This window comes from Hyaena hyaena, unplaced genomic scaffold (assembly GCF_003009895.1).
Source record: "Hyaena hyaena isolate Hyena2069 unplaced genomic scaffold, ASM300989v1 scaffold_20, whole genome shotgun sequence".
NCBI lineage: Eukaryota > Metazoa > Chordata > Mammalia > Carnivora > Hyaenidae > Hyaena > Hyaena hyaena.
Genome location: NW_024080652.1, coordinates 1,092,186 through 1,115,606, shown reverse-complemented (window position 1 = coordinate 1,115,606; position 23,421 = coordinate 1,092,186). Strand labels below are relative to the sequence as shown.

General features: G+C 62.5%; 1 protein-coding gene across 2 annotated transcripts; it reads left to right on the top strand.

Annotated features, from left to right (window-relative positions):
- Positions 1-3,575: 3,575 nt before the first annotated feature.
- On the top strand, positions 3,576-23,421 carry MICALL2 (MICAL like 2). Of its 2 annotated transcripts, none has more exons than XM_039226152.1 (17): positions 3,576-3,879; positions 10,410-10,458; positions 12,190-12,331; positions 13,186-13,373; positions 14,130-14,245; positions 15,155-15,871; positions 17,305-17,573; positions 18,545-18,638; positions 19,408-19,568; positions 19,957-20,121; positions 20,661-20,725; positions 20,831-20,924; positions 21,071-21,161; positions 21,298-21,371; positions 22,057-22,171; positions 22,836-22,882; positions 23,225-23,421. In XM_039226152.1, exons 1-17 carry the CDS (start codon positions 3,737-3,739, stop codon positions 23,317-23,319), a joined length of 2,625 nt encoding a protein of 874 aa, XP_039082083.1. In that variant the 5' UTR covers positions 3,576-3,736; the 3' UTR covers positions 23,320-23,421. The 2 variants fall into 2 exon arrangements, with proteins under 2 accessions (XP_039082083.1, XP_039082082.1); XM_039226151.1 differs by having other exon boundaries at positions 20,804-20,924.

The following is a 23,421-nucleotide window of genomic DNA, read 5'->3' as shown; positions in this document are numbered from 1 at the left end:
GGGAGGCCACTGGGGCAGGACGCCGGCCTGCGTGGACCCAGGGTCCTTGGGTCCTCGGGTCCCCACCCCCTTTTGGGGCCGTGTCTTCCCGGCTGAACAGGTGGTCCCTTCTCTTCGTGGATCTTCAGTCTCTTGGGCTGCAGGACAGGTATGATCAAGCCACCTTATCTATCATCAATCTATCTATCTATCTATCTATCTATCTATCTATCTATCTTTCTATTTATTTATTAAATGTTGTTTTTCTCTTTTATAGTTTATTGTCAAGTTGGTATCCATAGAACACGCAGTGCTCATCCCAGCAAGTGCCCTCCTCCATGCCCATCACCCGCCTTCCCCAAATGTTTATTTTTGAGAGACAGAGAGCACACTGGGAGGGGCAGAGAGAGGGGGACAGAGCATCCAAGTGGGCTCTGCACTTATAACAGTGATCTCAATGCAGGGCTGGAACTCACAAACCCCAAGATCATGACCTGAGCTGAAGTCTGATGCTCAATCAACTGAGCCACCCAGGTGCCCCCAGACCACTTTTAAAGGGTGACTGCAGGGGCACCTGGGTGGCTCACTTATGTGCCCGACTTTCGCTCAGGTCATGATCTCACAGGTCATGAGTTTGAGCCCCGCATCAGGCTCTGTGCTGACATCATGGAGACTGTTTAGGATTCTCTCCCTCTTGCTCTCTGCCCCTCTCCTGCTCTCTCCCTCAAAATAAATAAACTTTAAAAAGTTCTTCTAAATATAAATAAAGAGTGGTTCTATTCAAAGGGAAAGTGGGTGTGAAAATTGCGGGCACTGCTCCCTCCTCCCCAGTTTCTCTGTGGGAGCTACACTCACCTTTCTGTAGTCCTTCTTAGACCTTCATTCCCCCCTTAGGGCCTTTGCACGCACTGTTCTCTGTGTCTGGGAAATTCTTTCTGTCCTCCGACCACGTCAGATGTGCTTATCCTTCAGGTCTCAGCTGCCATGCTCCCTCCTCAGGGATGCCCCCTCCTGCTGTCTGAACCAAGACATGGCCCTTCCTTTACCACCGAATGAGTGGCACTAGTGTCCCATTGGGGTGCTGTCACAGGCACAGTTCTACCTCTGCTTGCCTACATGCAGTGGATAGAGGAACGCTAGCTAGTTGCTGTAACAAACATCCCCAATTCCTAGCAGCGGAGCCCAGTGCGCATTCATCTCCCCTTCGCCCAGAGGCCAATACACCTGTTCCTGGGCAGTGGTGGCCCTCCTCCTAGCCCTGCAGCGTCCCGTGCGTGCGGCCAGCAGACAGGGAAGATGATGAATCTGGGGGTGTACATAACACCTGCATCAGCCAGAACTCAGTCACACGGCCCTCCCCTATCTGCAAGGGAGGCCAGAAAATTGGTCCAGGCAGAGAAAAGAGTGAATGCAAAGGCCCTGGGGCAGGAGCAGGAGCCTGTCTGAGGGGTGGCTGGAGGAGGAGGAGAGGCGGGGAAGTCACCAATGCGGGGAGGGGTGCATAGCCCGTTATAAGGACTGTGCTTTCCTCATGTGTGAGGTGGGGGTGCAGAGGAGGGATTTGGGCAGGGGTGGCACACCCTCACCCCTGTTGTTACAGATTTTGTGAGAATGGATTGTAGGTGGTGACCAAATGTGAGGCACTGCTAGAAGCTTCCTGTAGAAATCCAGGCTCCCACCCACTGGTTGTGGCCGGTTTTCTGCTGGACTACGTGTGGGCATGGAGAAGAGTGGACCCCAGGCTTGTGGCCCGAGCAGCTGGCAGGAAAGAGTCATTGGCCACTGCGCGCTGGCCACGGATGGGGCGTGTTTGGGGTCCTGGAGGAGTGGCTCAGTTCAAGGAACCAGTAGGGCAGAGGCTCTGAGGCCAGAAGGGGAAGGGGGTGGTGTGTGGGGTGGGTGAGGCCAGGGAGTGGCAGGGGTGATAAGGGCCAGGAGGCCTGACAAGGGGCCTGGACTTTATTCCAAGAGCTGCAGAGGTCAAGCAGGAAAGTGCTTATCCAACTGGCTCTCTAGAAAGATCCCTCAGCTGCTGGGGAAGGATGGACTATGGTGGCCAGAGGGGGGCAACAGGAAGTGGGTGGGCTAGGGGTGTCCTGGCTTGGGGGTCCTAGAGGAGGGGGACAGGGCCAATGGAAGGACATGACATGCTCGTGGGGATGCCACAAGAGTGCTCCCCAAGACACTGTCCCCAGAGGAGGCCGCATGGTGACCAGCAGGGCAAGAGTGTAGCTAGACCTCTGGCCACCCCAGCCTTCCCTCTGAGAGAGGTGGGCCTCAGGCCTGTCTGCCGGACCCCTGCCAGCCCCCACTGGCCTTTCCTTTCCTCACTGGTTTTTCCAGTTCTCCCAGCCGCTGCCCTGGGAGTCAGGAAAGCTCTGTTGGGTCGAGGTTTCAGGACCAGCCACCCACCTGGCCGAACTGGCACGACATCATCCTTTGTCCTCCAGCTGGGAAAGCCCCAAGGGGGGCAGGGCAGTGGGCCAGGCCAGCCTTAAGCCCGGGGCCAGGGGCTCCTTGTCCAGCACCTGCTTGCGTGTTCCCTCCGCACACACCCCTCTCACCCGGTTAGGCAGCTGGGCGTCCACCCCTCCAGGCTCGGCCACAGGAAAGAGCTGGAATGCCAAGCGCTGGCTCTGGCCTGGAAGACTTCAGTTTCTGCTCCTTCCAGTGGGCACAGAGAGGCCACCCTGCAGCCCTGCCAGGGACCAATCATGGGGAAACACCTTCCTTCCCATGGGCCTTGTCTGGACAAGCCTTGGGGCCTGGTGGCTGGGTGGGTGAGGTCATTTCACATTTCTGCTGGCCACTGTTTCCGGCTGTCCACCCGTGAGGCCACAGCCAGGGCTCCACAGAGAACGTGGAGGGGGGCCGGCCGGGTGCCTGGGGGCCCCACAGGAGGCACCTGTGGAAAATCAGAATCAAGCCTCAGGACCCCCGAGGTGTGGAGCCCCGGGGTGTGGAGCCCCGGGAACAGCCCGAGGCTATTCGACAGGCCCAAGGGGGCAGACTTGTGGGGAACAGTAGTCCCCACCAGCTTCAGCTGCGCCCTCTGTAAACGGAGAGGCCGGAGCCTCGCCTGGAGCCCCGCCAGCAGGAGCACCCAGGAGGAAAAGACCTCAGAAAGCCCAGAAACTCGAGAGGCGTTCCCGCGCAGGGGGTGGGGGTATCCTCCCGGGAGGCCAGGGGTGCCCAGGGCCGAAGACTGGCCCGGGGGCCCCACCATTTCCTAGCCTCAGCTTCCCTGTCTGTCCTGCACTACTCCACGAGGGCGGGGTCGGGGGGCGTTGTAAAGAAAGTCCGACGCCGCCCGGGAGTCCTGGAGGCCCGGACCCCAGGGCTAGAGGGGAGGCAGGTGGGCGTGGCTCCGGGCGGGTCTGGGCCTCGCGGGGCGGGCCCTGGAGGGGGCGTGGCCTGTTCGAGGCAGTTGTCTGTGCTCTGGACTGGACGGGGCGGGGCCTGTAGGGGCGGGGCCGTGGCCCCGGGAGGAGGGTTTAGGGGCGTGGTCTCACCGGAGCAGGGGTTGGGGGCGTGATCTCCGGGATGGGGCGGGGCCTGCCGGGGGCTGGCTCCAGCTGCACTCCCGCCGGCGGCGCGGCTTCGGCTCCTCTTCGGCTCCCGGCCCGGCTCGGGCGGGGGTCGGAGCCCTGGATAGGCGGCGAGGTCGGTGGGCCGGCCGATCCGCGCGGGCGTCGGTCCGCTGCTCCCGGAGGTGCAGTTGGAGCCCCGCAGCCGCCGGGGCGCGCGCGCTGCCCGCATGGCCGCCATCAAGGCGCTGCAACAGTGGTGCCGGCAGCAGTGCGAGGGCTACCGCGACGTGAGCATCACCAACATGACCACGTCGTTCCGCGACGGCCTGGCCTTCTGCGCCATCCTGCATCGCCACCGGCCCGAACTCTTGTGAGTGCACCGCGGGCGGGAAACTGAGCCCCGGGCTGCTGGCGCCGGGGAGCGGGGGACTGCGGGGAGTGGGGTCCTGCGGGCACGACCCGCCCGGTGGCCTCAGTTTGCCCGTCCACCAAGTGGAGCTGGGCCGGAGCCAGCCCTGCCGGCCACCCCCGCTGACTTAGTCAGTCCGTGAGTCAGGCCGGCGTCCGGGCTTCGGCCACAGCCACTCCTCCCCGCGCGTCTCCCTGGGAAAGGGCCGGCGGGGCTGCCCTTCTGCACCGCCTGAGAACCCCGCTGCCCCAGGGACCGCTCACCAGATCAGGCGGTGAAGGGTCGCTCAGAGCTTCAAGGGCACTATGCCCTTGACCCTGCCCCAGCAGGTCCAGGCACCTTTAGGAATGCAGCCCAGGGGTGCTGTGGGGGAGGCACCGATGCAGAGCTGGAAGCCCCAGACTTCCCCGCTCTTGTGGGGCAGGCCTGCCTGGGCACCCTAGGGTGACAGGGTACAGATGGAGGCTGAGCTCCCATCCTCCAGACCCAAGACACGTGGGCAGGGGAGGGGACTAGGGCGACTCCCCGCAGGAGGGTCTTGGAGTTGGGGCTGGCACTTGTTGCTGGATCTTGTCGCCACCCTGGACCCACTCCATCGATTATTCACGCAGCCAATGCTCTGGCTGGGTGGCTGGGACCCAGATTGCTGGGACAGAGCTCTGTGTGATGAGGGCCTAGCCCCCAGCTTGAGGTGGTAAAGCTAACAAGGGAGGGTGCCATGACTGGGTGGATTAGGGCTCAGCAAGTCTGTCCCCAGAAGGCCACCTGCCTCCTGGAAAAAACGTGTTTAAAAGCACTCTGAGAAGTGGTCACTGGATCCAGGGGTAGTGGGGGGCATATGGTTGCCAGGGAAGTCAGGGGTTGGGTGGGGCCAGAGACAGTTCCTCACCAAGGCTTTTTTCTTTACATATGGGGGAACTGAGGCCCAAAGATGAGACACCCTTGTTCAGGTTACAGAGCAAATCTGCAGAGCCACGGCCAGCACTTGGGGCTCCCCTCCGGCACCCAGATGTGACCTATAGTCCCAGGCACTATACTGGGAAGCTAGGGTTGAGAAAGAGGCCTACCCGTATTTCCTGCTTCCAGCCTTCCTGCGGCCCAAGGTTGTGAAATACATTTGTGGAGCTTCAGGGCGAGCCGTCCCATGTGGCCCTTAGGCAGCAGTGTCTGCCCCCTGCCCAGGGACGCGCCTCTGTTACCCTTAGAGGCAGAAGACGTTGTGCAGAATGTGCTTCCACAGCGAACACGCTAAGCTGAGCTTTGACGGGGAGGTGGGCTGGGATGGGAGCAGGAGAGGAGGTGGGCAGACTGAGCCCTCTGTGGGTGCAGACAGGGTCCCTGGTGAGGCTGGCTGGGGACTGAGCCCAGGCAGCCTGGATGGATCAGCACAAGCCTGCAATTGTAGGGAAATAGGTACGAGCATCTGCTGGCCAGGAGCCCTGGGACCACACCACGGGTGTAACTGGAGATTTGAGGCTTTTCCGAGCCCCTGGAGCTTCTAGCAGTGCTGGGTTGGAGGCCCGTGTGTGTGTGTGTGTGTGTGGTGCGTGAGCCTGTCCCATCATGCACTGCCCAGGCTTGCATATGTGGGTGTGTACCACGCTGGCACAGGCAGGCGTCATATAACTGTTCATTTAACTGTTAATGAGTGTCTGCTGTGTACTCTACCCTGCATACTGAATACAACGGACTTGGCCCCTGCCTCAGGGAGTGGCATTGAGGGCATCTGGTCACTAATCTCAAGTCACTGCTGCCTTGGTTAATGTCCATCTGTCCCCATGGGACTTGTAGGTCTAGGAGGGTGGCATGTCTTTTTTGTTCACTGCTTATCCTGAGTGCCTGGAACTGCATCTGGCACAGGACAGGTGCGTGGTAGATATGAGTACATAGTTGGTATAGATGGAGCTATAGTTAAGGGCTTGCACTTGGGGCTCAGGAGATACAGCAGGAGTTTGGTAAGTGTCATGGCAAGGCAGGGGCCCTGCAGGTCCCTGTGTGCAGTGGGGAGGGGAGGAGGCCAGGGGTGCAGAAAGGGGGGATATCAGTGAAGAACAGGTGTGGGGTGCCATACTCCTAGGGGCGCCTCCAAGCCCAAACTGGGGGCAAGTCCCTCCAGGCTCCCTGTCCTTCAGAGACCCTCTGGTGGCAGGGGAGTGGACATCCGGCCCCGTGTCTCCTGCCTTTGCCACCAGGAAGTCCTTGCCTGCGCCTCATCTCCAGCCTTCCTGCTGTGCGGAAGCCACTTCCTCCCTGCGGCCTCCTCGGGAGCAGCTGTGAAGGAGCCGGGCACCAAGCCAGACAGGTGGCCACGGTGCTGCTCTGGTGCTAAGTCTGCCTCTGCCTCTGCCCACGAGATCGTGCAGCCCTGCTCCAGGAGGCACGCGTGACCTGCTGGTGGCCCTGTAGGGACCCCGGGAGATTGAGCACGGGTTCGGGGGGCGGGCTCACCCAGGGATGCCCCACCGGGAGTTAGCCGGGCGGCACCAGCCTGGGCCTCTCTCGGTTGTAGGGTCTCTCATATTGGCCTCAAGGGTGCCCGCCCCAGGTGCCCGCTCATGGTGCCCACCCGTGGTGCCCGCCGCTCTGCCCTCGGTCTCTTTCCCTGGCAATGCCACCTCTGCCCAGCAGTCAGGTGAGCGCCGAGCCGCCCAGAACAAACAACCCCCTTCCCACCTCGGGGCAGTAAACCTGTAAAGGCTGGAGCATGTGGCTGGGCTCCTTCTCCTTCCGAGCTGACCAGGGTGGGGTGCTGAGATCTTCAGGGGAAAGGCAGGAGTGGGGTCTCCTGCCAGGAAGAGGGGCAGGAGCCCTTCTGGGCAGCAGGCACAAGCACAGGGCTTCCTTGGGCTCCTACTTCCGGACGATCCACAGGGGGCATAGAGGGGCCAGGGCAGTATGTCGGCGAGTGGGGCTTCGGCTGCAGACTCGAAGCGTCTCTCAACCACTCAGGCCCACAGGGAGGGGCACTGGATCTCTCTCCAGGTCCCTCCAGCCTGAGAGGCCGGTGCCAGGTGTCAGGGCCGTGGGTGCTCTCCCTGGCCATGGCAGGGCTCTCTGAGACCCGCACAGAGTCCAGACTCAGGAGGGGCCCCCACGCAGACACTCAGAGACGGCCCTGTTTCCCTTCCTGGGCCAGAGCAGAGGGTGGGCTTGGCCCAAGCCGCCGGGCTGGCCTCCCCTCCCACGCCAGCCTCTTGGCCAGCAGGAAGCCGCCTGGGGACAGAGGCCTTCTGTTCCCCAGCCCGAGGGCCTGCTGCCCGGTCCCCCCTCTGCCGCCTTCTGGCCAGACTCTCCAGAATGGACACAGTGGGGGCTGTGGGCACCCTGTGATTGCCCTACTCAGGCTGCCTCGGGAGCCTGGGTCTGACTCTCCCGGACAGGCCCTGCCCTGGGCCCAGGCTGGGGGTCAGGGTTTGCTCTGGCCTGGTAGCCGAGGCTGAGGCATCTCACTGGCCCACCAGGTGCAAGGAGGGTGGGGCCTGGGCCCTGCACCCACCCCAGACCCTTCTTCCTGGGGCCTCGGACGCCTTGTCATGTCCCATGTCCCGAGGTCTGTGCCAGCCTCTACCTTGTGCCTCCCTCCCCTCTGCCGTGTGGCTTGTCTTGTCTCTGTCCCTCTCCATCTCTGTGTCTCCCCTCTTCCTGTCTGCTCCCCTTCCCACTGGGATTAACTCCAGATGTGCTGGGGGTGCCCGGAAAAGGTGCCTTCCCAGCCCAGCACCCACCCCCCACAGGGCTGTTTCATTCTGGGAAATAAACAGGGTGAGGTCAGCTCTCCAGGAATTTGGAAGGGGGTGCACATTCCCAAGAGCCCCCAAAGCCTGGGGGCAGGAGTCTGGCTGGCTCAGTAGTGTGAGGTCAACAGTGTGGGTCGGCTGTGGCCAGGGGAGGGGCCGTGCCTCAGGCTCTCTGGGCCGGGCTCAGGCTGTGCACACGCTGGCCCCGGGCACACGGCAGATGATGGGTCAGCGTTTACACGACGCCCATGTAGACCCAACTGGTGCGTTCACTGGCTCATGCTGAAAGAATAGTTGGACGCCTCAAAAGCCCCCTCACTTGGCAAGCATTGGAAGAATTCATGCATCAGCGAGCATTTACAGAGTGCCAGCTGTATGCAGGTACCTTGGACTTTTACCAGAAAGAACCTGAATTCAAATTATAGGAGTTTGACTAAAACATGATCTAACTTGGGGGTGCCCCAGGCCCCAGGCCGTCCAGTGCGGGGTTTCCTAGGTCGTAGCCGCCTCGCCGAGAGGCAGCCACTCCTGGCACAGCCAGAGAGCGGGTAGGCCACCTCCCGGAGGGCTGGCCAAAGCTGTGTCCTAGGAGGCACCGAGTCTGGTGCCTGAGGACGGCCTCCTCCCGAGGCTCCAGGCCTCTCCCCCTGGGCTGGTAGACCGCCATCCGTCTCCCCTTTGTGCACGTCTGTGTCCTGATTTCCCCTTTTATAAAGACACCAGCCACCATGGATCGGGCCCACCCTGCTGACCTCATTTTCAATGGATTCTGTTATAAAGACCCTGTTTCCAGAGAAGGTCTCATTTGGAGGCCCCGGGGGTGACGACTCCAATGGATCCTTCTGGGTGGGGGGCACGGTTCAGCCCATCTTAACAGGAGTCCCCCCTGATGGCGGAAAGCCGGTCACGCTGGGCTTCCTGAGAGGGACGGGTGTGGTCTCTACTTGGCTTTCCCTGAAGGGGTTTGCAAGGCAGCTCAGTCCAGGCCGGCCCAGAGCTCCGGGCCGGGCAGCCCTCAGGGACAAAGGCGATGCCGGCCGAACCCCATGCCGAGGGGGATGTGAGCTCATATGGCCGCTAGCCAGAGGCAGAGAAGTGTCCTCTCGGGGACCTGCAGGGTGCCTGCGGGGAGGGGCCCGATGGGGCGTGTCAGGCAGGGAAAGTGTGTTCCGGGCGCTGGGAACAGCGAGAGCCAAGCTTGGGAGGCTGGGAGGGCAGGACCCTTGGCAGGGAGCTTGGTTCAGGAAAGCTATGGTAGCCATGAGACTGGCCAGGGTGGTCCAGCCCCACTGTGGAGGCCTTCAGGGCCCAGGGAAGCGGCTAGGACAGGGTCCTGAGGGGTGGTGGCCCTTGAACTTGAGTGGAAGGGCAATTCTTTCTGCAGCTTCCAACGTACACACCCTTGACCCTGCTCAGTGGGGGCTAGCACCACTGTCATGGGCGCCGGGACCTGCCCAGAGCACTGAGATGCTCGCTTAGGGTCTGGGGGAAGGGAGGTCCCCCCTCGGAATCCACCGGATGCAGCCGCTGCAGCCTCCTCCCCATGGCAGATGCAGGGGGCAGGGGGCCTCCTTCTCCTGCATGTTTGGAGACAAAACAAAGCTTGTGACCCTGCCCTCCCGCCACGAGGGCATCTTGCTGAGATGCGGTCTGTTTCGGTCAGTGACCCGGGGCAGGTCTGGAAAAGAGATTGAACTTTCAAAGGGATGGGGTGGGGGAGGGAGGGGAGCCCCTGAGGACAGAGGCCGGGGCTTGCCGAGAACCTCTTGGGGCGATGGATGGAGACGGGCTGCTCCCCGTGCTGTGGACACTGGTGGGACAGACCCAGGGTGACATGCGCATGCAGCTGCACTGATAAAGCAGGAGGGTGCCACACCTGCCCCCTCTGGCCATGTGTCCACCTGGAGACAGCTGCCTGCCATCTTGTCCTTGCACAAAAGCACCCTCTGTGCTCACGGGGTGGTCTTAGCATCTGGAACACGTTACCTGGGAGGTGGTCGGAGCGGAAATGGTGAGCTTTCCCCAAAGCCAGCCAGGGTGATGGAAGTGCGGCTGGAGGCCGGCAGGGGCCTCCTAGGAGGGAGGTGGGTCAACTGCAGCCCCATCCGCTCCCTGCTGAGTGGCCTGGGGCCCCCGCCCTGCTCTGCTGGGACCCGCCGCAGCCAGGCCCCCCAGCCTGCGGTCAGAAGCTGCCGCCCCCCCTCTCAGACGAGCACTGTGTCCTGGGAGAGGACAGGGCTCCCTTAGGGTCCCATGGTGCAGCTTGGCTGAGTCGACCCAGATCTCAGCCAGAGCCCTTCCTCACACTGCAGGGCTTCCAAAACAATCCAGTGCACACTGAAGGGGCAAAACTGCCGTTGAGGGCCTCACGGACAGCAGAGGACAGACAGATGGGTGTTTGAGCGGTCCTTCCTGGAAATGTCAGCCTGCACCCGGCTGAATGCCTGCTGGGCCCAGCTGTGTTTTCTGCTCTGAGAGACCTTGCAGGGGTGTGACAGGCTGAGATGCACCCATGTTGGGTGTGGGTGCCGAGTCCCGGGGCCAGCCTGGTGCTGGTGTGGGGGTTGCCTCAGTGTCTGGATGTTGGTTTTACTCTTGGCCTCCCCAGAAAGGCCCACTATCCAGGCTGGGCCAGTGAGCCCATTCTTGGCTGCTGTGTGACCTCCTTCCCAGCTGCCACTCCTGGCCTCGGTTTCCCTGTTTCAGCAAGATCACCTCTGAGCTGCTTTGGACACCTGTATTTTTACCTTCCAGAAACTTCGATGCTCTCAGGAAGGAAAACATTTATGAGAACAACCAACTGGTGAGTGCCCGCGTTCCTGACTCAAAGCCGGCTTGGTGGGCCTGCCCTATGCCGGCACCCAGGTCCCACGGACCACCCTCAGGCACCTCCGGGGCAGCTGCGGTAGTCGCTGCCGGGGTATATGAGCACACGGAGGATGGAGACACGCTGCCGAGTTCTGCAGCTGGTCCTGAGCCGGGTGACCCCCAACCAGATGTAGCCTCCAATCTGGTGCCCAGGCCCTCCCATCCCCCTTTTTCCTTTCGGGGGAGGAAGGGGTTGCAAGTGGCTGAGCAGGGTCCGGAGGTGGCTCTGGGAGGACGGGGCCCTTGGCTTGGCCCTTCCCCACCCTGTGGGGAACAATGGCCCTGAGCCCACTTGGCAGCCTGGCCTCCAGGGTCTCAAACACACTGCCTGCGGCCCGCTGTCAGCTGGCCAGGCCCTGCCCTGTCCCTGCCTCAGTTTCTTTGCTTCGGAATAAGCCCCATTATCGCTACGGGCTGATGCCCAGAGGGGCAGACACAGGCCCTGAGGCCACTGGTCCAGGGCTGGCTCTCCAGTGGAGGTGACAGACCGAGCACTGCTGGTCAAAGCTGTGTGTCCCATGCAATCCCTGCTTGGCTCGGGGACAATTTCAATTTGAGTTTAACATAATTAAGATGAAATAAGATGACAGACTTAGTTTCTCGGCTGCGCTGTCCACACTGCAAACACTCACGTTGGGCAGCTTGGACTAGAGCTGGTCCATCCTTGCAGAAAGTTGTGTTGGGGTGCTAGAGCGCCTCTGTGGCAGTGACCACTTGGGGACAATGGAGTGGAGGAGTGTGCAGCCATGGTCTTCGTGAGGGGGGCAGGGCAGGCCTCTGTGAGTGAGGATGGAGCCCCATGGACTCTTGGAGGAGGGGCATGCCTGGTGGGGGTACTGCCAGGGGCAAGGGCGCTGGGCAGGAGGGCCCCTGGCTAGGATAGGAGAAACAGCAAGGGGGGGCACAGCCAGAACAGAGTGGGAGTGTGACCTGAACAGTGAGGGTGTGACCAGAATAGAGTGGGGGCGCGGCCTAAACAGAGTGAGGGCGTGACCGAAACAGTGGGGGCGTGGCCGGATCAGAGTGGGTGGGTGGCTGGAATGGTGAGGGTATGGCTGGAGGAGGGCATGGGAAGCACTTGGCTCCTCTCTGAGGGCTGCTGTGCTAGCTGCAATCGGGGTCTGCAGGGTTTATGTTGACAGCAGAGTGGGTGGTGAGAAGACAATGGTGACAGCAGGAGGAGTCAGATTTGGGGTGTATTTTGAAGGGAAGTCAAAAGAGATTGGAGGTCTTTGACCTGAGTATGGATGGACATCACCACTGGACAGCCTATGGGCCTGGGAGCCCCATTTTGGACACCTAAAGACCAAGGTGTCACCCTCAGACACAGCGAGGGGTCACAGTAATCTAGGGGAAGTGTCCAGATGGGGTCTTGAAGGTGGTCAGGTGAGGGATGGGCACCTACAGGTAGGAGATGCCAGATGGGCCAAGGCCAGGACCAGCTCTCCAGCAACCTCAATCCTGCCTGGTCGTGATATGAACCCCATTGTACAGATGGAAAAACTGAGGCTCAGGGAGGCCATGCCTGAACAGGCCTTGAACCTTGAACCCAGACCTTTCTGGGCCCGACTGGGTTTCTGGCCTCTTTCCTTGAGGAGCTTGGTGGCCCGGCTGAGAGGGCCTCCTCCCAGACCACCCGTGCTAACCACTCCCACTCCCCCCCAAGGCCTTCCGTGTGGCCGAGGAGCAGCTGGGCATCCCAGCCCTGCTGGACGCTGAGGACATGGTGGCCCTGAAGGTGCCTGACCGGCTGAGCATACTGACCTATGTGTCACAGTACTACAACTACTTCCACGGACGTTCCCCCAGTGAGTCGGGGCTGGAGGCCTCCCTGGCCAGCTCAGCACCGGCCCCCAGCATTGCCCGGGGAGGGGTGCGGGTAGTGGGCAGGGTGGCCCCTCTGGTGCCACACATGTGGAGCCCCCCATGAGCCTAATGGTTCCTCTGAGGGGGAGCAGGGGCCCCCCCACCACTGTGATGCTGCCAGGGTTGAGCAGGGGCCCCAGGCCCCACACCCACTTGTCCACTGAATGCATGAACCCAAATCTTACTTTTCTTTCCCCTCTGGGCCTCAGTTTGCCCATCTGCACTCCTGGAGCCTGTGCCCGCAAATCTGACCCCAGGATGGGTTCTCAGGTCTGACTCCAGAGGTCCCCACCCCCCCGCATTCGGTCCTGACATTTGGCCTTATAGACACCAGGCTGGCCCTGGCCGGGTGGGGCCTCCAGGCAGGATGGGTGGGTGGGTGGAGGCCGGGCCCAAGGGACTTGATTCGGGCTGCTTTGTGCACCCTGAGGCTCAGCCCCTCCCCTCCCCCCACATTCCTAGTCCAGCCGTAGGAATCCCCGGAACAACTCTGGGCACAGGACCAGCCCCGCCTTGATATTTCCACTTTGTGGAGAAACAGAAAAGTCCCGTTTCTCCTGACCCCGGATGAGGGCTCTCAGAGCCAGAGGGGAGGGGCGTGGGTGAGGCCAGGCCCTGCTGGGAATGTGCACTTGTGGTTGCTGGGGCTGCGCCTCCCAGGCCCCATAGCAGCAGGAGCTGCCCATCCCAGCACCCCCAGCTGCAGGGCCCGTGGTGGGCTCTGGCACCTGCAGGGGGCCCGGAGCAGGGGGGGCCCTGATGCTTTCAGGGCCTGACCCCCTGTGTCTCGTGCCAGTTGGGGGCATGGCTGGTATCAAGAGGCCCCCGTCAGGCTCCGATGAGGAACCGTCTGGGAAGAAGACCCCATCCCAGCCGGCCAGGCCCTCACCCACCCCAGCCCAGGGTCAGCCGCTGTCTCCAGCTAGCACAAAGCCTGCTGTCCAGTGGAAGGATGGGAGCTCAGAGCGCCCCCTGCCAAAGACTGTAAGCACCCTGGCCCTGCCTTCCTTCTGGCTCTTGGGACTGAATGTGACCTTTATGCCCTGAGGACCTGGGATGGGGGACCCTTGGGTCCCTGGCACGGCCTCAGCTGCTGTTTATCAGGAACCCACCGGGATTGGCTCCACAAGCTCCTTCAATCCTGTGGGGTTGGGATATGATCCCCATTGTACAGATAGGTAAATAGCCCCAGGAAGGTCATGCAGGCCGAGCAGAGCTAGACCTTGAATCCACACCTTTCTGGGCTCCTGAGCCATTTCTGGCCTCGCCTCCCAGGTGGGTCAGGAAAGAACCTTGGGTGTGTCCTTCCTGCCTGTCCAGGGTTCGGACGGAGGATGAGTGACATCCTGTAGTTGGGCTCCCCCTGCTGTCTGAGGGACTGGAGTGGATTCGGCCCCAGACTTAGGATTGCTGCCCTGAGGGGAGGGTTGGGGGGGGGGCGGCGGGCAGCGGCAGCAAGAGGGCTGGAATCTGTCCCCTGTTCCTCCAGACCCTCTAGGTCAGGTCCCTAAAGCCCCTCTCCTTGGCCCCAGACCCTGAACTTGGGAGTCCAGCCGGCCTGGGCGTGGGCCATCCTGGCTGTGCCTGGCGGGCAGCTCTCCTTGGGGGCTCAGCTCCCTGGTCCGCACAGTGGGGTCTTCTTGTCTGCCGATGTGGCAGCTGTTAGGAGGGAGGGTGGGCACGCCACCTGCCCTGGCCAGTGGTGGGGGCTTGGAAATGTCAGCTGGCACCCCTCCCAAGGGCCAGGCCTCAGCGGGCAGCTCCGTCAGCAGCACCTGTGGGGTCTGCGGCAAGCACGTGCACCTTGTTCAGCGACACCTGGCTGATGGGAAGCTCTACCACCGGAGCTGCTTCAGGTGGGTCCTGTGAGTGTGCATGCGTGTGCACCTGTGCACGTGAGTGTGCACGCCTGTACACGTGCACATTTGTGAGCATGCATGTGTGCTTGCCTGTGCGTGCATGCATGTATGTGTGCATTTGCAAGTACGTGTGCACCTGTGCACAGCTGTGCATGTGTGCGTGCGTGGACACACATGTACATTTGGAAGTGTGCGTGTGTGCCTGTGCATGTATGCATATGTGTACATGTGTGCATTTGTGAGTGTGCATCTGTGTATGTGTGTACATGCGTATACATTTGCGAGCCTGTGTGCATCTGCACATGTGTGCGCTTGCATGTGTGTACACGAGTGTACGCACATGTGCACCGGTGCATGTGTGAGTGTGTACACACGTGTGCACTTGTGAGCGTGTTTGCCTGTACACATGTCTGCATGTGCACACGTATGCATTTGCGAGCATGTGTGTACCTATACATGTGTGTTCATGTACATACATGCACATTTGTGTGTCCCTGTGCATATGTGTGCACACACGTGTGCATTTGCCAATATGGGTATGCTCCTGTACACACGTAAGTGCATGTACATGCACATTTGTGAGTATGCGTGTGTGTCTGCACATGTGTGTGCACGTACATGCAAACGCATTTGTAAGCACCTGTGTGTGCCTGGGCACGTATGCACAAGTGTGTACACATGTGCCTCTGTGCACATGTGCGTGTGTGCTGACAGGCAGAGACCCTTTCTGGGTATCCGGGGTCCTCGTGGAGTCTGTGACTCAGGTGGTTACCACATGTGAGGAGAGGTGTGTGTTGAACGAGCAGATGTGGGGATCCACGAGTGTGCGCTCCTGGGAGTGTATGTGAATGAAGGCGTGCATGCCGGCCCGGAGCCTGCTTATGGCTCTTCCTCTGCCTGCACCAGGTGTAAGCAGTGCTCCAACACACTGCACTCGGGGGCCTACAGGGCCACTGCTGAGCCCGGCGTCTTCGTTTGCTCCAGCCACCACCCCGAAGCCGCCCCTGCAGGGCCCACGTGGCAGGTCCTGGCCCCCCGACAGCCAAGGGCCGGCCCCTCGGACTCCAAGCCGCCCAGAACCCCGGGGAAGGCCCTGGAGGCCAATGAGCACAGAGACACAGGACCCAATGCCAACACAACTCCCAAAGGTGTCGCCCCCACCACAGCTGACCCTCGAGCCACCAACTCCTCCCATGTGCACACAGCCAAGTCCTCAGCGGGCCCCCTGGGGGGCAAAGCCAGCATGCGTGTGGCCAACAGTTCCCCAAGAGGGTGGTCCTCACTGCTACAGGACACCACCCCGATCGCCCCAGACTCTTGCCCAGCCACCCCACAAGGCCGGGTGATCCCCCAGGTGGCAGCCCCCCAGACCAAGCTCAGGTTGGGCCCGGCATCTCCAGGCCTGGCAGACACCCCAGACGGGCCCCCATCGGCCTCCAGGGCACAGCAGGCCCGGGAGAATTTCTTCCAGACGCCTGGAGCCGCCCCCTGCCTTGGCCCAGCTGGCAGGGCCCCAGCTCCCGCGGATGTGACTTCTGGGGACAGCAGCAGGGAGCAGGCACGGAGCTTCCTGCAAAAGGCCCTGCCAGGGCCCAGGGACACCGGCACTCAGGAGCCTGGCAGGTGGGTGGGGGCTGGGGCAGCCAAGGAGGGTTCCAGGCCTGTTTCCTCAGGTGGGAAATGGGAGAATGAGATGGGACCCAAAGCGCCTGGAGGTAGGCAGGAGGGGGGCATGGTGGACACACTCTTGGGGGCCGCTACATGGCACACCCTGAGGACACCCGATGGGGTACCAGAGGCTGTGAGTAGTCCCCGAATCGTGTCTGGCCTGGGTGGAGCTCAGCCTCCTGGCCCGTGTTGTACACCAGACACACATCACACAAAATTGTTCTCTCCCAGTTCCTGAGGCTGGAAGGCTAAACTTGAGGTGGGCGCTCCCCCCAGGGCCCTCGGGAAGGGTCCTTCCTGCCTCCTCCAGCTCCTGGTGGCCCTGTGTTCACAGCTTGTGGCCACACCCTCTGTCTCAGCCTCCAGGGCCACCCAGCCCGCCTCTTCCCTGTGTCTGTCTTCCACCTTTCTGTCTCTTATAAGGACACCCATCACTGGACTTAGGGCCGCCCTAATCCAGGATGACCTCATCTAACCTTGGTTACATCTGCAAAGATTCTTTCCAAATGAGGCCACACTCTGGGCTTCCGAGTAGACCTGAGTTTGGGGGGGACACCATTCGGCACACGGCAGTAACCTAGTGAGTAAGGGGACTGCATGCCAGGCTGGCTGCCGGCACTGTGCCCGCTGCCTCGTGCTGCCCCTCATTGTGGGGGGAGCATTCTGGCCTGGAGCTGCCTGGCCCCTCTGGGTCAGCTGGTGGTGCTCAGGGAGGCCGAGCCCACCCCTGCTGCTGCCGCCCTGGGGTGTCCGGGCACCTGGGGGCCAAGGCTGCATGGCCATGTGAGGGCTCTGCATGCGGGGGGCTCTGTCCGGCTGTCTGCCTAGGGCAGGGCCCAGCTCTCCTGGCCATCCTGGGCCCAGAGAGCAGGGGCAGAGCAAGTGGCTTCAGAGAACTGGGTGCAGAGCAGCACTCCCGGCTGGAGGGAGCACCCGCAGCCCTACTTCCTGTACACAGGTGCGCCCCAGGGGCTGTGGGGTGGCCCAGTGATGGGCAGGCAGCCATGTGGAGGGGCTTGCGCCTGTTGCTGAGGGCAGGCGGGGTAGGCAGGCCTGGCTGGCCCTCGGCTCTGGGCAGCGCTTCTAGGCAGGTAGATGGAAGGCAGGGCTGTGGCTGGGGCCCATCCCATGCCCCATGAGAGGTGTGTTTTGGGGCATTTTAATCTCAGCTATTGCCAGAATTAGACAGGAAGGTAAAATCAGGTGCCAATATACACGTGTCAGAAGTGGGTGCCCTTGGCCTGTCTCTCGGACGGGCTGTCTGTCTCCCTAGGAGGGTGGGTATTAGGACCCAGCTGCCAGGGGAGGCTGAGGGGCTTCTGCCTGAGGGTCCTAGAGGGAAGGGTTCCTGGATCCACCTGTGCCTGATGCCTCCTCTCTCACCATAGGCCCTCCCCTGTCACCTCCCCTGCTCTGAAATCCTACACCAGAACAGAAGGGCCACGAGCAAGTCCACTGGCCAAGCTGTCACAGCTGGCATCTCCCCAAGCCCTTAGTCCCCCTTCAAGTACTGAGCCTCCAGCCCCCCTAAATGGGGGCACCACCTCACGGGCATCCACACCACCCCAGGCGGGCACGAAGAGCTCACCTGTGTCCTCAGGGGTCGGCAAGGCGGGTGCTGGCTCCAAGCTAAAGCTGGAGGTCCCGCAGGCAAAGGGTAAGAGCTCCCGGATGCGGGGCGGGGCGGGGTGGTCGGTGCGCAGGTTTGCCCGGTCTGCTGCTGTGCTCCCCGGCCTGCTGTCTGCTGGTTCACGTCAGCGTCACCATCATGCATGCTGCGCCTTGGCGCCCACCAGTCTTGCGCCCTCCCAGGGCCACCTCACTCCGATTCTGTGGTGGCACATGTCTCTCAGCATTACGCGGCATGATGGTCACCCCTCACCCGGCCTGCCCCCGCAGCCTGTTAGCGCTGCGTCCCCGGTGGCAGTGGCGGTGGGCGGGCAGCTACCATGCTTCTGCTCTGCCCTGGTCACGGGGTCACCGTCTCCCAAAAGGCTTTGCATCCACCGTTCCCGATCACGTCCATCCCGACGATGGTGCCCCTGTGCTCCGAGGGTCCTGAGGCCCCTGGACATGGGGACCCTCCTGCAGGCCCTTTGGACAGCTTGTTTCCTGGCCCCACATTCCTGGGGCTGCTCTACCCGCTTTTCTGCGGTAATGGTGCAGTTGGCTCTTTCGTGGGCACCTGGACGTCTCGGTGCTGAGTCGGGCTCAGGGAACACCTCGTGCAAAGGTCTTTGCCCAGCTCGTTCCTTTGGCGGAGCCGCCATCATGAAAGCCGCTCTGTTCGGAGCCAAGGAGGCCTGAGGACTGGCCATCACAGCTTAGCTGTACAGCCAGCAAACCACAGCTCGCTCGGCATCCATGGGCCTCACCTGGCCACGCCCTCACCCATTTGGAAGCCGGGGAAGTAGAGGCTCAGAGAGGGGAGTGATTCCCCTGGGCACACACAGCACAGGTGGTCAGGCTTGAGTCCCGAGCCCGATTCCCAACCGGACTCCTTCCCGCGGGTCAGGCTGCTCTGCAGGCACCAAGGGGGCCGGCAGTGGGGCCGGTGAGAACCAGCCTTTCCCAGCAGACCCCCGTACCCAGAACCCCCCCATGACCTGCATCCCTGCCATCACCTAGGCCCGAGTGCCAGCCCCCAGGAAGGCCAGGAGGACGGGCCAGCGGGATGGAGGGCCCGCCTGAAACCCGTGGAGAAGAAAAACCCTGCTGAGAGGTGAGGGGTGGGCAGGGCTCAGGGGGGAGGGGCACACCTGGACCCGCACCTGGGCTTGTGGGTTTGCACTCACGGAGCCTGGGCAGCAGCCCGTGTCCCAGGGCTAGCACTGGGGCCGACTGACACACCCACACGAGGGGTGTGTGCATGGCTGCCTGGAATTTTCTGCTGTAGCAGAAGCCAGGTCACACCAGCCTGAGTGAGTTGGGGACAGTCACATCGACCTGAGGGGGCGGGGCAGTCACACCGGCCTGCATTCCCTTCATGTAGCTGGAAAGTTGGGAGGGTGGACAGTTGCAGGGAGGGTCCATTGGGGGCCGGGACCCTCACTCACCTGAGCCAGCCTTGGCGGCCGAGGAGATGAGAGCCCGTCGGACCTGAGCCCAGAGTGGGGAAGTGGCTCGGTTGGGACCAGGAGGAAAAGGCTGCCACAGCCTTCCCTGAATGAGGCCACAGGTGCCCCAGCCAGACAGTCATGTGCACCAGTCCAGGGTCACCTGGACAGAGCAGCCGCCCCATGCCTAGTAGAGCGCCCACGGGCAGGCAGCACACCGGGGTCCTGGGTGGGTGCCTGGGCCCTGGGGTGCATTGGCTGCGGGCACCTGAGCACGTGCTCACACCCACCGATCTGGGCACACACCTGTGCTCTGGGGGGGTCACAGTCGGTTGGGTGCAGAGCCCAGAGCTGTGCCATGGGCTCCTTTCTGGCCTCCAGTGTCTGGGGGGGTGGCCCGTGGCCCCCTCGGCCGACCTCCTGCCCTCTGTCTAGGGGTCCAGACCTGAAGGAGCCACGGGTCCTGGGAGAGCCCAGGACGGGCAATGCACCTGGGAAGGTCCCTGGGAGCTCCAAGGGGCACGTCCGCACTTCTCCGGCCCACCTTGGGCCTGAGAGGACACGGAGCACAGGGAGCACTGGGCCCAGCCTCTCAGGTAGTGCTGGGCGGGAACCCAGGGCCCCAGGTGCGCGAGGAGCTGGTGTCTGGGCTGGCGGCCCATGCGCGTATGGTGCATGACTGTGCGTGAGCCTGCCTTCACACTTGTACTCATGTGTCAGTGTGGCTGTTCCCACACTCTCGGCTGCCCCTGGACCCACGTCCAGCCCCTGTGTCACCTCCTGCATGATCTTGAGTGTGTCTCCAGCCCACTGGGCTCATTTGCCCCTTTGCTGTCGATGGTGCAGACCCTGCCCTCCCTGGGTGGACATGGGCACAGGGATATGAGGACTGACCCCGTGTTGGCCCTGGGTCAGGGAAGCGGTAGGGGGGAGGGTAATGAGACTGCTGGCTTGTCATGTGACCGTGTCCCCTGCCCTCGGCAGCCACATCCCCCTCCCTATCCCCGTCCCCGAGCCGCCGCAGGAAGCTGGCTGTCCCTGCCAGCCTGGACGTTTCTGGAGACTGGCTTCACCCTGAGCCCCCAGAGCAGGAAGCCTTAGCCCGGAGCTGGAAGGAGAAAGAGAAGCCCCCTGCCCCCAACCCACCAGGTCAGCCCGGAGACACCGGCCCCCATGCTGGGTGGAATGCAGAGGAAGGGGCTCATCTGAGGAGGGAGTGTCTAGTGGGGTTTGCAGGGTGACGAGGAGCTCATGGGGTGCAGAACGGAGGGAAGGCAGCAGCCTGGGGCACGCCTGCAGCTCTGAGCTCTGCAGAGGTGAGGCGTGGCGGGGCCCGCAGGACTCAGCCCCCAGTGCCTCCCTGCGGGTGCCGACTGCACAGAGGCCCTGGGTCCTCCCGGCCCTTGACTCACCTGGCGATGATGGAGTGTCACTCTTGGCAGCTTTTCCCGGATGTGGTGTCCGGGTGCTGATGTGGGGGCGGCTGGGGCCCGGGTCTGCCATGGTGCCTGCACCCATCTGCGGCACCAGCGGGTACTTCTCGTGGCCTGCTGGGTGGGGTGGGGGCATCCCCAGTGGGGGGGTGGGCTGGTCTGGCAGCTGGGGGCCAGGTCCCCTTCCAGGCCACATCCGGGGCACATGGGGCCCCAGCTCCCCCAGGTCTAAGAGACTTGTCTTCCCTTCTCCAGGGAGGCCCTTGGGTTTGGCCAGTGGCCCCACTGCACCTGGCAAGCGAGTGACCAACACCATCATGGTGAGTGGGCCAGGGTGTGGGTGGGCTGAGACACGGCCTGGGCTCTCCGACCGCCCCTCAGTACCCCTTCATATCCAGCCACCCGCTGACTACGTGCCCTGGGAGATCCAGAAGCAGATGCAGGACATCGAGAGGCAGCTGGACACCCTGGAGCTCAGGGGCGTGGAGCTGGAGAAACGTCTGCGTGCGGCCGAGGGGGGTGAGCCAGGCATACAGGCTGCCCTGGGCAGGGCCACCCCCTCCCGCGAGTCCCGGCCTGACCCATCCCGGTCCCCAGGCTGCCCTGGGCCGGGCCGCCCTGTCTCATGAGCCCTGGCCTGACCCATCCCGAACCCCCCACCCCAGATGCCTCGGAGGATGTGCTCATGGTGGAGTGGTTCCAGCTCATTCATGAGAAGCAGCTGTTGCTGAGGCAGGAGTCGGAGCTGGTATATAGGTGAGGGCTGTGGCCCTTCCACCCTTCCGGAAGGGCCCTCTCCTGGACAGCCACTTCCTTTTGGTGCGGGCTGGGCTCAGGCACTGGGGAGGCCAGCCAGGCAGGCCGGGCCTCATGCCTGCGTCAAACTCGGCAGGGCCAAGGACCAGCGCCTGGCGGAGCAGCAGTTGGACCTGGCTGGGGAGCTGCGTCGGCTGATGGCCAAGCCCGGTGCGTCCCTCCGGCCGCTGGGAGCCCCGGCCACCTGGGGTGGTGCTCAGTCCGGGGGGTGGGCCTGGCTGTGGGCTTCCCAGGCCCTTCCGGCCGCCTGCCTCCGGCTGGCTGCCTGCTCCCGGGGGAAGGTTGATGGGTTGTGGTCATGGCACATGCTCTGGAGCCCAGGGTCAAGTCTTAGCTCCTCTATACTCCTGGCTGTGTGTCCTTGGCCAGGGCACTCAACCTGTCTGTGCTTGTAAAGTGGGGATGCTAGCCTCCAACCCCTTCAGCTGCAGTGATTAAGTGAGCTAATACGTGGGTGCACACAAGCGTGGCCTGTTGGCATTGTGGATGGCGTGGCCGAGGGCCTGGGGCTGGGGCTCAGGTCCCGGGGGTCCCGGCTCTGACTCTCCTTGCTGTGGGGCAGGGGCAGCAGCACTCGGTCTCTGATCTTGTTGTCCATCCACTCATCCATCTGTCCACCCATCCATCCGTCCATCCATCCATCTACCCATCCGTCCGTCCCTCCCTCCATCTGTCCAGCATTGCCAGGAGTTCACTGCAGAAGGGCAGACTCTGTCCCCATTGCCCCCAACCCCCCCCACTCCAGTGGAGGAGCCTGGCCGGGAGGAGTGGGGGCACTGTGTCCCTGAGCAGGTTGGGACAGCTGGGCACTGCTGAAGGCAGGCTGTCCCTGCAGAGGGTCTGAAGTCACCTCAGGACCGGCAGCGGGAGCAGGATCTGCTGAGCCAGTATGTGAACACGGTGGACGACCGCAGCAGCATCGTGGATGTCCTGGAGGAGGACCGGCTCAGGTGAGGGCGGGGCCTTGGGGCCCAGGTGACAGGTGCCAGGACCCCCACCCCTCCCCCGCCCTATCAGCCGGATCCCGCCGTGTGCAACTGCAGGTGGGGGCCCTGAGGCCAGGGCAGACTCAGCCTAGGCAGCCCGACTTTGAGGCTCTTCCTGACAGAGCCCCTCGAGCCCCGTGTTCCCTGACCCTCAGGGGTTTGCATGGATGGAAGCATTCTGTTCTGCGAGTGGCTCACTGGGGCAGCCACGGGCAGCTCCTAGGCACTTCTGTGACCCACGCGACCGAGGAAAGAAATTTACGTTTTATTTTTATTTAATTACACACTGCCACCTGTGTCTCCCGATGCTGCCCTGGGCCACCAGCTTCGTGACCATCCCCAAGGGGCGTTTCTGTCCCCATGTGGGAAGGAGAGGCCTGTTGAGGCCACGAAGTCAGTGGCCAAGGTTCTTAAACATGTTACTCTATGAGCTTGAGGGAGCCCTGGCCCAGGTCCTCCAGGGCTCTGTCCTCACGTCACCGATGCGGGTCTGCACCCAGAGGGTAGGCAGGTGGGAGAGCAACTGACATAGATGTCAGAGGGCTCGGCGCTCGGGTGTGAGTCGGACAGCCCGGTGTCCTCCTCTCGAGGGCAGGCTGCCCTCACCGCCATGCCGCCCCTGTTTCAGAGAGCAAGAGGAAGATGAGATGCTACAGAACATGATCCAGAATCTGGGTAACTGCGGGGCCAGGGCGGGTGTGGGAGCGGTCGGGCCGGGCCTCCATGGGGTGGGTGCCAGGCTCCGTATGGCAGGTGCGGCCTTAGGACAGAAGGCTCCCTGGAAGGGAGCAAGCTTCCCATCACTCAGAGGAGCCACCCATCAGCTCCTGATCCTGTGGTCGGGGCGAGGGTGGTGCCCGGTCCCGGTGGGGGCTCTAAGGGCCAGCACATAGGTGGTTCCCACAAGGGAGGGTGGAGGGCCTGGCTTCCTATAGGCTCCAGGGGCCCAGGGAGGGCTCTGGTGGGTGGGAAGGACATTCTCAGCAGGGGCAGTGTCCTCCGTGTCTGTCCCCCTAGACCTCCACAGAAGCAGTGGGGACCAGAGGAAGAAGCCCAAGTTCCGCTTGTCCAGGATCTGGTCCCTGAAGGGCAGAAGCAGGACCCCCGAGTGAGCTGCCTGGCACCCTTGCCCTTGACCCAGGCAGGGTGGGCACCGTGAGGGTGGGAACGTGGGGGTGGAGTCTGAGTGCCTCAATAAAGAAACTGACCATGTG

Excerpts from the sequence above, each read along its gene's own strand:
- MICALL2 (XM_039226151.1), top strand. The coding sequence starts at position 3,737 with ATGGCCGCCATCAAGGCGCTGCAACAGTGGTGCCGGCAGCAGTGCGAG. Across the intron at positions 17,574-18,544 it reads GGAGGTCCCGCAGGCAAAGG|GCCCGAGTGCCAGCCCCCAG; the intron begins GTAAGAGCTCCC and ends GCCATCACCTAG. Across the intron at positions 22,883-23,224 it reads GAACATGATCCAGAATCTGG|ACCTCCACAGAAGCAGTGGG; the intron begins GTAACTGCGGGG and ends CTGTCCCCCTAG.